The sequence below is a fragment of the Sorex fumeus genome, unplaced genomic scaffold (genome assembly GCF_029834395.1).
Source record: "Sorex fumeus unplaced genomic scaffold, SorFum_2.1 ptg000109l, whole genome shotgun sequence".
Taxonomy (NCBI): Eukaryota; Metazoa; Chordata; class Mammalia; order Eulipotyphla; family Soricidae; genus Sorex; species Sorex fumeus.
This window is the reverse complement of record NW_026606166.1, coordinates 5,211,923-5,227,724: the sequence shown is the minus strand read 5'-3', so window position 1 is coordinate 5,227,724 and position 15,802 is coordinate 5,211,923. Positions and strand designations below refer to the sequence as shown.

Sequence of the window (15,802 nt, the reverse complement as noted above, 5' to 3'; positions counted from 1 at the left end):
ATATTCTTAAAAAGTTTCTTTCGTTGGAGTTTTAAGTGGAAATACTGCCACCTTGTGTTCTGTACAACAGAATTTAATATAAGGTTTATATTATAATAAAATACAATTTTTGTTCTGTACAACAAAATGAAATATTTAATTTTAAAATTTAATACATTTAAAAATAAATTAATTTGGCATAATGCCTCTTGAGGAGAATGTGCATACTGTTTTATATTTGCTCTGTTTCATTCTGTTTCATACTTGCTAAGTCATGTTTTCATGTTTTACCAAAGCGAAATTTGACACACTTTCTAGATGAAGTAAATATGAAGTCAAATCAGAGGGATCATCAAAACACTCAGGTAAAAAGGAAAAAAGAAGCTTTGTACTTTCCTTTGCAGAGAAATCTGGTATTTGTCACATAGTGTGGAAAAGAGAGGAGAATGGGCTGGAGAGAGAACAATTTATTATGTTTTGTGACTCTTTAGCTTTGCCTAATCCCTTCTGAAAGAATTTTGATATTTGAGTTTTAAATGCTTGAATGAGTATATATTGCAGAAAAGTTTTAAAACATTTATTAGGGAGCAAATAAGTAACAAGTTTATATAATTTTTACTTATTATATCTGTTTGGAATTCTATACCAAAATTTATAGTCATTAAAAATTATATTGATAAAATGATGATTGTTATTATAAGTAAAATACAAAATCAACTTTGAAAGCATTTTTACTCTGCTTAAGCACTAGATGTAACCTAAGGACAGTCATGGGTACCTTGGTGGTGGTGAAGATGCAATGACTTTATATATAAAAATCATAAGTCTTAATACTCTAGTAATAATGTTAACTGAACTATAATAAATTTTAAAAGATAATTAAGGAAATTTTATATTATTTCTAATGTAAATAAAAAGTGAATCTTTTTTAAAAAAATATTTATTTTGATTAATAAAAATAGTTTTATTAACCAGAAAGAACTTTTTTATGTTTGTCTACATGTAAAGAGCACTCTTATTATGTTGAAAGAATTCATAATTAAGTGGTTTATTTATTTCTTTTTATAATTTATTTCTTTATTGAATCACTGTGGGAAAAGTTACAGAGCTTTCGGGTTTAGGTCTCAGTCATGTAAATATCAAACACATTTCCCTTTACCAATACTTATTTTTAACCGGGAACCCCATTAGAACCCCACCTCCCACCCCTCCCAATTCCTGTGAGGCAGATGAGTTCTAGTTAATACTCTATCTACTTTGACTAGATACATCGTTTCGATAGAAGATGCACCATTATTGTTTAGAGTTTACGACCCCCACCCCCCCAATCAGACATGCTGAAATGGCGCTGTGAAATGATTTGCTTTCTACAGCTGGGTTTAAGAATACAATGATGTCGCATGGCCGCAATAGCGGCCGCGCGGTTCTGGATTTCTGCTGTTTCACTTATTAACCCTGGAAGTATTTCTATTAAAAGTTAGATAGTTAAGAGATTGGTTTCTGTGCTCTGGAGTCGTGGCCGTGCCGGAGAGCCGCTCGTGGGGGGCAGCTGGTGACCTCGGTAGGGCGTGAAGTACGACCAGAACGCCCCCCTTCCCATGAGGTCCCTGCCGCCCCCACCCGCGGCTCAAACCTGCTGTCCACAAGGCTCCCGTGCGGCCGCCATCTTTCTTTCCAGAGAGGAGAGGGTGAATGGGGCAACACCCTTTCCCCTCCGGGCAGGCATGCTGGCGCGGTTTAACACATAGTCCATTTGCTTTTCTGCTCCAAGCGGGTGGCTTTCTGTGCTAAGACTTTGTGCGTCCGGGGCCGTGGCTGTGCCAGAGAGCCGCTCGTGGGGGGCAGATGGTGACCTCGGTCGGGCGTGAAGGACGGCCCAGAACGCCCCCCTTCCCATGAGGTCCCTGCCGCCCCCACCCGCGGCTCAAAGGGTGGTTTATTTTATAACTACATACCATTAAGACATAAATTGAGTAGCTGTTTTCCAAATGGCAAAACCAAAGCATTTTATTTGTATTTTCGTGATTTTTTCAATGTAGTATTAAGAAAATGAGTGGTAGCCTTATGCTAGAGCCTTAAGTATATTATCTGAGGACTGACATGATGATTAGTTTCACAAAAGCATTAGAATAGTCTCACAAACTCGAGTCAAAATATTGTTATTTTCTATTTCCAATAATGTGTTTGTTTTTCTAATTTGAAATATTGGTCTTTTATGTACTTATAATTAACATGTATAATTTTATTATTTTTGATCTGGAGCCCGGCAAGCTACCGAGAGTATTCGATATGCCAGACACAGTAACAACAAAGTCTCCAATGGAGACGTTACTGGGCCCGCTCGAGCAAATCGATGATCAACGGGAGGGCCTTGATCTGGATAAAAATAATTTATTTATAACTGGAGCGATAGCACAGTGGGTAGGGCATTTGCCTTGCAATTGGCCATCATGGAATTGACCTGAGTTCAATTCCTCTGCACCTCTTGGAGAGCCCGGCAAGCTACCAAGAGTATCTTGCCTGCACGGCAAAGCCTGGCACACTACCCATAACGTATTCGATATGCCAAACACAGTAACAATTGTCACAATGGAGACGTTACTGGGCCCGCTCGAGCAAATCGATGAACAACGAGAGAACAGTGACAGATTTTAAATCATTTAATTATCATTGAAACTCTTCTTTCATTGTACCTAAAGTAAGAAATATGTGTACATATTTGTATGTGATAGCAAAAAAAAAAAATTCTTACACAAGAATTGCTCTTGTAAGACTGGTTTAGAACCTGGTTTTTTTTGCAATTTAAGGACCTGGAGATTGAAAATGAAGATTTGAAAGACAGGTTAAGAAAAATTCAGCAAGAACAGAGAATATTATTGGATAAGGTCAATGGTTTACAACTACAGCTCAATGAGGTAAATGATTGTGTAATAGGAAAGAATTCCAAAGCTATTTTAATATTTCTAATGATAATGTCAATACCATAATGTCAAAATCGTGGTTTTAGGTGTTAAAGGAATGGGATCAAGTCATTTTCCTTGGAGAGAGTAATATCTTGTAGGTCCTTGTGTGAAACATATCTAATATCAAACTAATATCAAACTTTAGCACAGAGAATATATTGGTGTCTGGTTCTATTTGAGTCCTCTGAAGAAGAAAGAACAAGTAGGAGTTAATCTTTGATGGCTTTTCAGGAGAATTCAGTGTATTTCTGAACATTGTGATAGAATAGACACTTTCTTCTCACATCTTTGTTCCCAATTGTAAAGCTATGCTAGTCTTCTAAGAAAAGATAGTTGTCAAACCATTCATACTTTCCAGAATAAAAATAAACTTTTTCTTTTTGAATTTAGGAAATTATGGTTGCTGATGATCTGCAGAGGGAGGTATGATGATGAATTTACTTTTAAGCTATTCAATTTCATGTGAACTAAAGATGTTATTGCAGGAGCTTAATTCCTGAACCAACATGGAGATGAGGATTTCATTTCTGCTTAAGAACCAAAGCCTGCATGTGACTGTTAAAATTAACACTTTGAGTGTGGTGGCTTAGTTATTCTGGGCATTTTGTTGTTATTGCCACTGCATGTCTCATTTACTCGGAAATGTTTTCTGAAAAGATGCAGTGTTCTAAATATAAGGAAATGTCTGAAAAAGCAGTACCCAAAACACAGTAATTTGAATTTTATAATATTATTTATCTATATTGTATGTTCTATTAGTAATTTTTGGAAATTATCAAGACAACTAATACTTAAAAATTCACCAGATTGGACATTTTGTTAACTCTGGTCTTCAATTTAATTCTAATGTACATCTTCTAGAACACAATTTTAAACTAATTTCAAGCACCAGCTGATTTTGCTATGAATTTATTCCTTTCCATTTCAGAAAGAAAAGCTGAAGTCACTTTTGGCAACTAAAGAAAAACAGCAGGAAGAAAGCTTAAGAACTATTGAGGCTCTGAAAAGTAGATTTAAGTGTTTTGAGGTATTGAAAGTGTAAATAAATTATTCCATAGAATTCAGAAGGGCGGTGGTAAAGGCTTGGAATCCAACTGGAATTTGGATCACTTTCTTCTTTATAATGAGAGCTTGAGCAGTTTTACATAGTCTTTGAGCTTATTGCCTGTTTGGTAAAATTGGGGTAATTATTCCTTTCTCCAAAGTTGTTAGAAAAGTTAAAGGAGATCATTGAAATGTAACTATCATTTGGCTCATTTTACTTTTTTCTTCCCCAGCATCCTCTTCTCTGTCACCTTTTCAAAACTGCATATGTTTGCTTATAAGTTTGAATATTTATAGTGGCAACACCAGCAAAGTTTTATGAATGAATACTGGTATTTCCAGGATTAACTCGGAAAGAGAGAATCCATATAATGCATCCATGGATTAATTAGGGCACTTCTCGAGAGTAGTAATAATGAGACTCAGATAGTATACTTGTCTGTGGTGGAATCAATTAACTTTTAGTTTTACTGGAGCCATTAAAAAAAAAAACAACCTTTTATTGAAGAACACACGTGATAAAGTATATGGGACAAAGCCTTTCACAATTTAAACACACCCAGATCAAGGCACAAACATCCCCAGTACGTTCCGTTTCTTGTCACTGCCCCCTCCCCCACCCCCTGCTGAATGGGGCCACTCTCCCCACCACTAACGGCACAGTTTTATTTTGCAAGGACATGTATATATATATATATATATATATATATATATATGTATATTTGTGGGCTGGAGCTATAGCACAGTGGGTAGGGCGTTCGCCTTACAAGCGGCCAACATGGCCGACCCGAGTTCGATTCCTCCGCCCCTCTCGGAGAGCCCGGCAAGCTACCGAGAGTATTCGATATGCCAGACACAGTAACAACAAAGTCTCCAATGGAGACGTTACTGGGCCCGCTCGAGCAAATCGACGATCAACGGGAAGGCCACCATGTATATTTGTACACACATATATATACACATATATATTTCATATGTGTTCATCTGGGTTCACTGAAGAAGATGGCTGACTCCATGTGATCTTTACCTGAATTGTGGAATAGAATTAGCAAGTCTATAGCAAAACTAGTGTTTACTAGATAAAAAGTTTCTTATACACACACATAAAAACACACACACATATATAACATAACAAAAATTTTTCTTCTTTGTAAATAAAAATATCTGTGCAGCTGTGAGAGAGAATGTAAAAATATGGATGAAGCTTACTCGGGTAGTGTGGCATGAGCTAAATCAGACTCCAAGTGTATAATGCATGATTCCTTTCATATGGAGTTCAGAAGCAGATGAAACTTAGCTGTGGTGACAGAAATGAGAAGAGAGGCTTGCCTTTATTGGGAAGGGGGGCGGGGGGAGGGTGTTACTGATTAGGAGGGTTTCTAAGCTGGGAATGTTCTGTATCTTGACCTAGGTTGATTCTACAAGGCATACAGAGGCAAAGATTCATTGCACTCTTCATTTAGTATTTGTATACTTTGTTGCAGATGAGTTATTCCTTGATACATTTTTGCACAGTAAATGGAAAAATTGTTTCTAATATCTATATGGCTGAATTCTGAAGATTGTTCAGAAACAGTTTTAAGCATCAGGGTCCCTGGGCTCAATCACAAGTACCACATGTGCCCCTTAAGCACCCTGGGAGTGATCCCTGGACAGCTGGAAACAGAGCGTGAGCACTGCCACGTGCAGCACCCCTTAAACCCAAAATATCAGAGACACATTTACAAGTGGCTGCTATCTCTTGCACAATGTTTGAAGACTTTTTGAAAGTTACTTTCTAAACTAGCAAGAGCTCACATCTTTCATAGCACAGACCACGTTACCAGATTCCATTCTGTGCCCTTTACGTGTATGACAAACTCAGCCACTCTTTAGAGGGGTTTTTATTATTGCACTTTCTAAGTGAGGAAACCAAGCTGTTTTTAAATAGGTTTGTAAGTATAACCAGCAGAACTTGCACCCAGACAGTCTTGTAATTCTGTGCTCTTAACTCTTAACTCAATGCTAGTTTCATATTTTGAATTGTCTAAGAAAATACAGATGTATGTGTGCATCCTTTGAATAAAATTTAACACCTTTAGTTGGATCCCATTTATGTGTGGCTTTTTTCTAAAAGGAGACTCTTAAGAGTCAAGTCCCTTATTTTTCAAAAGGCTACTTATAATAAACAAGAGAAAAATAACTTTTCTTATCACATAATAAATCTTTTAGAAAAATGGAAACCATAGTTTCCATTTATATTTATATTTTTTAAATTTTTATTTATTTAGGCTGGCAAGCTACCCATGGCGTATTCAATATGCCAAAAACAGTAACAACAAGTCTCACAATGGAGATGTTACTGGTGCCCACTCTAGCAAATCGATGAACAATGGGAGGACAGTGCTACAGTGCTTATTTATTTTTTGCTTTTTTGGGGTCACACTCAGTGATGCTCAGGGGTTACGCCTGGTTCTGTAATCAGGAATTACTCCTGGCAGTGCTTGGAGGACCATATGGGATGCCTGGGATTGAACCCGGGTGGGCGGGGTGCAAAACGCCTTACTGTACTATTGCTCCAGCCTGGAAACTATAATTCTAACAAAAACTAAAAAGCACCTCTCATTCTGGCTCTCTTAATACCTGATGGTCCCCGTTCAGACCTTACCTGTTTGTCTTACAGACACCTTCAACAGCTGGGATCAGATTATATGTCTACTTTATTGTAACTTTCTCATTCAGTGTAACTGGGATTTCTTCCCAAACCTGTTATACTCATATTTTTTAAATTTTTAATTAATTTTTAATTGAATCACAGTGAGATAACAATTACAATGTTATTCATTGTTGGGTTTCAGATATATAATGTTCCAATACCTGTCCCTTAACCAGTGTGCATTTCCCACCACCAATACCCCCAGTTTCCCTCCCGACCCCCAACCCCCGCTTCTATGGCAGGGACTTCTCTCTCTTTCTTTTTCCCTTTGAAGGTTATGGTTTGCGATACAGACGCTGAAAGATTATCATGAATATGGGTTCGACTCCTCCGCCCCTCTTGGAGAGCCCGGCAAGCTACCGAGAGTATCTGGATATATTCAATATGCCAAACACAGTAACAACAAGTCCCAAAATGGAGACGTTACTGGGCCCGCTTGAGCAAATCGATGAACAACGGGAGGACAGTGTTTGTTTGTCCCTTTACCTACTTTCAACATTCAGTTCTTGACCAGGTCATCATTTTGATCATACTCATTTTTATTCTATTTTATTTTATTACCTTTACCTTTAGTATTAAATATTACATAGGATAGGTAAAGGTAAAAAGGTAAAGGCCCTCCCGTTGATCATCGATTTGCTCGAGCGGGCCCAGTAACGTCTCCATTGGAGATTTTGTTGTTACTGTGTCTGGCATATCGAATACTCTCGGTAGCTTGCCGGGCTCTCCGAGAGGGGCGGAGGAATCGAACTCGGGTCGGCCATGCTGGCCGCTTGTAAGGCGAACGCCCTACCTGCTGTGCTATCGCTCCAGCCCATTACATAGGATAAAGAACTTAATTAAGCTTACAGATGTTTTCCCATGATTACTTAAAATGATTAGTAGAAGTGGCATTAATTTAGTCATGTAAATAAATTTTATTGTTCTTATTATGGTCATCTTGCTCCAAGTTTGACACACAGCTTTTAGTACTAAGCACATAAATACACAAACACAAACTGCATATAAGTTTATATTTGCCTTTGAGGTTATGATATTTTAATTTGTGTTAGATTATTTATATTTGGCTTACTTGGGGAAATGAGCAATCTAATCTTATCTTGATTCAGGCTATCTGAAGTTTCTTTATTATTCTCTTTTTTCTAATGATAATGCTTTGATAGATTTATTATTGTGTGTAGGTCTTTGACTTGGTTTTATTTTCTGTCTGTCTGTCTGTCTGTCTGTCTGTCTCTCTCTCTCTCTCTCTCTCTCTCTCTCTCTCCCCCTTTGCCCTCAGAGGTAATGGGTATTTTAAAATTCTGAAAGAAGCTATTATTTCACAGCCTGTGAGAAAGGGCTCCCACCCCCAACAGTGGTAAAGGAAAATGAGTACTTTATATGAATGGGACTTCTTCCTCTTGAGGTAAAGAAGTAGCAGACTGGACTGAAAGTTACTCAGGTTCATTTGGAACTCACCTATATTTCTCTCTCTCTTTCTCTCTCTCTCTCTGTGAAGTTTTTCCTTGAAACACTTGGGTGATTTTATTAAAGTGCTTAGTGAAGTAGTTTATTCCCAGCTGATCTTCCTAATTGTTGCTCGTGTTGTATCTCTTTGTGGGTTTGAGTAGAATATGATACTCAGGAGGAACAAGGAATGCTGAAATGTGGTGTTAATGATTGGACCATTCTGAGCTAAAATAGATGTTGAATTTAACAAAATGAAGCAGTATGGTAATGCATCTTTCTGATTTCAGGGTGATCATTTAGGATCAGGGATCCATTACAGTAACCGTAAGTAGAAATTGTTTCTCATTACAGTTCATCCAGTTAAAGCAAAGATGAGTTTTTTATGCCAAAAGATTTTGTCTTTCTGTGCCTCGGCATGGGTCTCGGAGGAGGTTAAGATGGTTAACATAGCTTCTAGTGTAAAATTTGATAATCCTTGAAGCTCTTACTCCCTTTACCTCCTAGATTTTTAAATTATAGACTGTATAAATTGCCAAGTTTGCCTTGTCAATTAGTTGACATTGTCTTTTGATATCTGGGGCTCATTCTTTTGTGAAAAAAAGCATGAACATAGTTTTCTGATTTGGAGAGATCTTTATATGTAGTCTCAATATCGATTTGCATTTTAAAATTCATTAGAAGTCCCATAAACGATTTTCAAGACTATACATATTTTTCTTTTATTCTCTATTTTAAAACATATTTTTAGAAAATTTCATTATTGCTTCACAAGGAATATTAAATTATCCTCTAGCTAAATGCAGTATATAAATTCTGTAGATTGTAAAGCACACCATTTCTGTTGTCACTGAGTAAAAGATACATATTCTATAATCTTGTGGCACTTTTGTCCTGTAACAGTCATAACTTAATATATAATTCAGAATATATAAAATATTATATATTACAGTATATAGACCTAATAAGAAAAATATGGACTTTTAGAGCAAGAATAATATAAAATTCTATTACAACTCAACAATTTTCTTTTGTTTGAATGTTAAAGGGAAGGAAAGTAATATCTAATATTTGGCCACTCTTGCATAGGAATTTAAAGTAAGATGTAATATATTTATAACATTTTTAGGAAAAGAAGATATGCTTCTTAAGCAAGGTCAGATGTTCCCCACAGACTCACAGGTAAACACTATTTTAAAATTCTAAATATATTTGTGTCTTTCTAAAAGAAAAAAACAGTATCAAGTGTGTATACATTGAGTATAATTTTTATTACCAAAGAAAAGTTAGGGGCCAGAGAGACAGTACAAGAGGTAAGGTGCTTACCCTGCTTGCTGCCTATTCTGACTCAGTCCCCAGCAATGTATATGTTACTTGAGCACTACCAGAAGTTACTGCTGAGCACAGAGCCATGAGTTAAGTCCTCAGCACAGCCAGGTAGCTCAAAAAACAAAGGAAAAAGAAAAGAGGAGAAAAGAGAGAAGTTGTATTGTTCAGTGTAATAAAAGCAGATATCACTGGATTTGGTGCCCTCTGGAGTGTTTCCATGACAGTGAATTAAATGAGAGATTTGAATTCCAATTTCATTGTCTTTTGTAGTAAACCTCTATTCATTAAGAACAATCAGTTAACTCTTCATGCTTTCTTCTATAAAAGGAAAGACAGTTATGAATAATTCAGCTGCTATTTGTTTGTGTTTTGAAATATATTTTCCTTGCATTTATGCATGCATATATGCCTCTGTGTGTTTTTTGAAAATCACCTGATAATAGAACTTTTAAGAGGTAATATTGTGTGCTTTTCTTACGTTACTATTCCTACTTCTAATTTCCAGGTGATACACAGTTTGCATTTCTAGCACTTCCTGGGTACTACAGAATTGACAAATAGTTGGGTTTTGAAGGTTATTTTTTTAACATACCTTCTTGTGTAGGCAGAGAAAACTAGTCTACATGATGTCTGAAATTGCTTTAAACTGGAAATTCCTAAGATTCTAAGGAGGGAATGGCCATCAGCTGAATGTAGTTAGAAGATTAGATAAATATGTAACTCTAATAAAGATTACGGAAATTGTGAAGCTGTGCGAGTCACTTGTTAGTAAATTATAGTAGTTTTAGTCTAAAGGTAATTGGTAATTCGAAGCATATAGAAGCAGACCAAGCCTGAAAAATTACTGTGTTGTTCATTTTTTTCCTTCTCCATCCATAGAAAGAAAGTTCAAATTTAGCAAGCAGTCATATTTGCATAGTAAAGTAGTGGGATATACTCATAGCACACAGCTTTTATCAATAATTTAGTGCTCATAAATGATTCTTATTATAGAAGACTGAATATACATAGTTAAAATTTAGTCTTTCATGATTATGTCTTTTATTTATGAATGATTCCACCGAGAGGTTTAGTTATACGTTTTTGGATAACATTTAATAGAAGAACAATGTCAATCAAGTTTTGTACTAAGATCATATGCTAAGTTCTCTTTTTCCTTTCGGGTTTTTTTGTTGTTGTTTTTGTTGGGTCTTTGGGCCACACCTGGTGGTACTCGGGGCTTAGTTCTGACCCTGTGCTCAAGGATCACTCCTGGCAGGGTTCAAGAAACCATATGGAGTGTTGGGGATTGGATGCTAGTAGGCTACATGCAAGACAAGTGCCTACCTGCTGTGTTATCTTTCTGGCTCCTCATCTGTCAAATTTTTTCTAACCCATCTTTCTGTTTGAGAGAAGAAAACTTCCCGCTTCTTGTGAGTTGATTAAACATTATTCTTTCTACGACTCGTACTAACTGGGTTTATTTTGATGGTGTTTTTATGACTAACACAGGATGTTACATTGGAGATAGCGAATGTCCTTAGAGGCCAGCTATCTTACTGAAAAATAATATATAGTTCTGTTATTGGCATATTTAGAATGGCAATTCTCTATTTTGTTCTGATGTTCAGGATTGGAAGTTCTGAGTACATGGTGTGCCATTAAACATAGAACTAGTAACTATATTTTGATAGTTGACATTCATGTGGGGGTAGGTGTCGTGACTGGGGGAAGGGAGAGAAGTTAGTGCCAGAGGCGACAACTGTTTCTCCTTCTTTGTTCTGACAGAAAAAAAGAAAACCTTCAGTGAACAGACTTTCAAAATCACTGCCCTAAGAGCCTATTATGGACTCTTGCCCAGAGCTGTTTTTTCTTACTTCTGAGTTATGAAGAAAAATTTTCTCACATACTCATCTGAAACCCTCAGTTACTGATAATGTAGAAATGTCCCATACATACACTTGGTAGATATGTAAGTGTCTTCTTTAGGCATCGGTGACTGATTTTCCCCCCTCTCTTGGCAGTGTGCTTCCTCAAGTATACCAGGCCACATGCAGAGCAGGTCTATGTTAAGGCCACTGGAGCTGTCCCTCTCCAATCAAGCCTCATATTCTGAACACGAGATGCTCAAGAAGGAGTTAGAAGCCATGAGGAACTTCTACGAGTCTGCCAAGCAGGACCGGCTCCAGCTCCAGAATGAGCTTGCTCACAAAGTGGCCGAGTGCAAAGCTCTCAACTTAGAATGTGAACGCGTCAAGGAGGATTCTGATGAGCAGATCAAACAGCTGGAGGATGCATTGAAAGATGTGCAGAAGAGGATGTATGAGTCTGAAGGAAAAGTCAAACAAATGCAGACACATTTTCTTGCCCTGAAAGAGCATCTCACGAGCGAGGCAGCCACCGGGAATCACAGGCTCGTGGAGGACCTGAAGGAACAGGTGAGAGACATGAAAGCGAAATATGAAGGTGCCTCAGCAGAAGTGGGCAAGTTACGGAACCAGATCAGACAAAACGAGATGCTAATAGGGGAGCTGAAGAGGGATGAAGGCAGGCTGAAAGAAGAAAACAAGCAATTGCAGAAAGACGTGAGTATGGGCGAGGCGGAGCAAGAAAAAAAGTGGAGGAGGGCCACCGAGGTGGAAAGCCAGCTAAAGGACCTGTCGGCAAAGCTGTCGCTCTCCATTCCGGCAGAGAAATTCGAAAACATGAAGAGCTTATTATCTAATGAAATCAACGAGAAAGCGAGAAAGATCGCCGAGATGGAAAGGGAATACGAGAAGTCGCACTGTGAAATTAGACAATTAAAGAGAGAACTTGAGAATGTTAAGGCCAAGCTTGCTCAGCATGTCAAACCAGAGGACCACGAGCAGCTGAAGAACATAGCAGAGAAAAAGTCTGGGGAGCTTGGGAAAAAGATCACTGAATTAACATTGAAAAATCAGACATTGCAAAAGGACATGGAAAAGTTGTGTCTGGATAATAATCTCCTCAGTCAGCAAGTACATAGCTTAAAGATTGAAATGAAAAATCACTATGTTCCTCTAAAAGTAAGTGAAGAGATGAAAAGGTCCCATGGTGCGATTGTTGATGACCTGAATAAAAAGTTCTTAGATATAACACAGAAGTATACAGAAAAGAAGTTGGAAATGGAGAAATTGCTGAGGGAAAAGGACAATTTATCTAAGAGCGTTAGTCACCTGGAGACTGTATTCATACCGCCCGAGAAGCATGAAAAAGAGATAAAGGCCCTGAAGTCCAATATTGTTGAACTTAAAAAACAGTTCTCTGAACTGAACAAGAAGTGTGGGGAAGACCAAGAGACAATACAGTCGCTCAGGTCTGAAAACACTAACTTGAAAACGACTCTGAGTAACCAGTACGTGCCAGTCAAGACCCACGAAGAGGTGAAGAGCGCACTGAGCAACACACTGGATAAAACCAACAGAGAATTGCTGGACGTGAAGAAAAAATTGGAAGACATGAGTCAGCAGTTCATGAGCTTAAAGGATAAGAACGAAATACTGAAAAGAAACCTGGAAAACACCCAAAACCAAATAAGAGCGGAGTACATTAGCCTGAAGGAGCACGAGGAGAAGATGAGCGCTGTAAATCAGAGCATGAAGAAGGTGGAGGATAGAAGTGCGGAGATTCTCGCTGACTACCAGAAGGGCCAAGCCAAGATTGTGACGTTGCACGCGGAAATGGAAGCCCAGAAGAAGGAACTCGACACCATCCAGGAATGCATCAAGTTAAAGTATGCACCCATCATCAGCTTCGAAGAGAGTGAGAGAAAATTTAAAGCCGCCGAGAAAGAACTGAAAGAACAGCTGTCTGAACAGACACAGAGGTGCAGGGCCAGGGAGGAAGAGACGAAGAAAAGCAAGCAAGAGAACGATGCCTTGAAGGAGGAGATCCTCAGTCTGCAGAAGGATGTAAGGGAGAAGAACCTTCTTGCTGAGAATTCTAGAGAAGTGGAAAGAGCTTTAAGCAGGAAGACAGAAGAGCTCAACAGTAAGTTCAGAGACCTGTTGGAGAAACACACTGAAGCAAAGAAGGAGAAAGAGAAGCTTGTGGGAGAAAATGCCAAACAGGCGTCTGAGCTTTTGGCAGCGCAGACGCTTCTGCAGAAACAACAAGCGACACTGGAACAGGTCGAGACCCTAAAACAGTCTCTGAATGGTACGATTGAGAATCTAAGGGAAGAACTTAAGAACAAGCAGCGGTGTTATGAGAAGGAACAGCAGACAGTCACCCAGCTGCAGCAGATGTTAGAGAATCAAAAGAACTCCTCTGTGCCCCTGGCTGAGCATTTGCAGATTAAAGAAGCCTTTGAGAAAGAAGTGGGACTCATAAAAGCCAGCTTGAGAAGAAAGGAAGAAGAAAGCCAGAACAAAACGCAAGAAGTCTCCAAACTTCAGACTGAGGTGCAGAATACTAAGCAAGCCTTAAAAAATCTAGAGACCAGGGAGGTGGTTGATTTGTCCAAATACAAAGCAACAAAAAGTGATTTGGAGGCACAAGTTTCCAACCTAAGTGAAAAGCTGGCCAATCTGAATAGGAAATATGAAGAAGTGTGTGAGGAGGTTTTGCAAGCCCAAAAAAGGAAACTGTCAGCAAAAGATGAGAAAGAATTGCTACATTTCAGCATTGAGCAGGAAATCAAAGACCGGCAGGAACGGTGTGATAAGTCCTTAACAACCATCACGGAGTTGCAGAGGCGAATACAGGATTCTGCTAAAGAGATTGAAGCAAAGGATAATAAGGTAGGCACCCAGCAGTCTGCCTGGCTTTGCAGAGGATGCCCCAGAACTGCCAGTTGCAGGGCAGGGTTCCTGAGACAGGATTACACAAGCATTAATGAAGGGATCCATGATCACTGGCTCTTTCCAGTTTCAATACTGGGGTGCAAACAACCTCAGCATTGAAAAAAGTAAAGTCTCCTCTCTCTCTGGCAAGCTCCCCGTGACGTACTCGATATGCCAAACACAGTAACAACAAAGTCTCCAATGGAGACGTTACTGGGCCCGCTCGAGCAAATCGACGAACAACGGGAGGGCCTTTACCTTTACCTCCTCTCTCTCTCTCTCTCTCTCTCTCTCTCTCTCTCTCACTTGCTCTCACTCTCCCTCCTCCTCCCCCCTCTGTAATTGAGTAAATATAAGGAAACTCAGATTGACCTACTTCATTGTTGACTGGTCAAAATCCAGTGGGTTTTAGGCATCTGAGTAATCTGATGATGGAGAGAGAGCTAAGAGCTTGCAGGAGTTGAGGAGGCCAGGGAATGTGCCATGCTTGCTGCTGGCAGTCTCTCATGCCAAGGCCCTGCTACACTACCCCCATCCCATCCTATACACTGGGTCCTCACTCCAGATGCCCAGCCTCCTCTCTCCTGAGCAGCATCCTTATGAATAGGACTTTATCACTTACCTTCCTCCTCCTCCACTGTCCAAACTGCCTGCCCTATGGCGACCTCTCTCTCCCTAACACAGTTACACTGAGCTGTCCATTTGAAACAGATGCACTCCCAGATCAACACTGTGCAGTTGGTCCTCCCAACCATTCATTTCGAACAGGTTTACAGCTTAACTTTCTTTCTCATCATTCACTCTCATACAGAATAGAGGCTCAACGGTTTCTCCAAAGCTGGTAGTCACAAAAACTGTGCACTGTGACAATGAGACATCAGGGTGATGGCAGGCAGCATCAGCCAGCCTACAGTGGTTTACTAAGTGTACTCTCTGCTTGCCAGGTGCTATGCTTAGTTCTGGGGTAAAGCAGACACAGCCTCAGGCCTCTTAGTGTCAAGTCACAAACACTACTTTTCTGGCACATCTGCTTTTAGGACCCAGGATTTCAATACTCTTTGCTTATTTGGAAAGTGATTCTGAGTACAATAAGATGTGATGATTATAGCAACTCATTAACATCTCTTCCTAATTGTTACCGTTTATTGAGCATATACTGTGTGCCAGGCAAATAATCATGATTGTGTTGGTTTTCTTAACTATGAAAAGTGCTCCCTTTCACTGATTAGGAAGCTAAGTAAAACTCAGAGAAACAAGGACATTAGCCAGGTTCATACAGCTATTGAGCACTAGTTCTGTCTAACTTTAAAGCCTGCTTGTCCTCATTCTACTCTTCCAAGCAGCCTCTTTCCTCTAAAATAGTCTAAAATCTTCCTGAAAGGAACAAGGTGCATAGGTTAATTATATATTTACATGAGGCACACTGGTTTCTTTTTCAAACTTTGCTGGAAGAAAGCAATCCCATCTTAATTCAAATGACCTAAGGTGTGTGTACATTACTTACAGAGAATCTAAAACTAGGGTGACTGGGATCGTACTCAGACCTTAGTGTATTTGTTCTT

At 38.9% G+C, this 15,802-nt stretch overlaps 1 protein-coding gene across 6 annotated transcripts in view; it reads left to right on the top strand.

The window, feature by feature from the left end:
* The window catches only part of UACA (uveal autoantigen with coiled-coil domains and ankyrin repeats), a 90,887-nt gene that overhangs the window by 69,047 nt on the left and 6,038 nt on the right, over nucleotides 1–15,802 (top strand). For 5 of the 6 annotated variants that reach the window (XM_056134927.1, XM_056134930.1, XM_056134926.1 and 2 more), the window contains 7 exons: nucleotides 276–344; nucleotides 2,787–2,894; nucleotides 3,333–3,365; nucleotides 3,871–3,969; nucleotides 8,418–8,454; nucleotides 9,257–9,309; nucleotides 11,460–14,198. In XM_056134927.1, the coding sequence (XP_055990902.1) occupies nucleotides 276–344; nucleotides 2,787–2,894; nucleotides 3,333–3,365; nucleotides 3,871–3,969; nucleotides 8,418–8,454; nucleotides 9,257–9,309; nucleotides 11,460–14,198 (3,138 nt within the window). The remainder of the gene's footprint in view (nucleotides 1–275; nucleotides 345–2,786; nucleotides 2,895–3,332; nucleotides 3,366–3,870; nucleotides 3,970–8,417; nucleotides 8,455–9,256; nucleotides 9,310–11,459; nucleotides 14,199–15,802) is intronic. The other variant, XM_056134929.1, reaches the window with a different exon arrangement.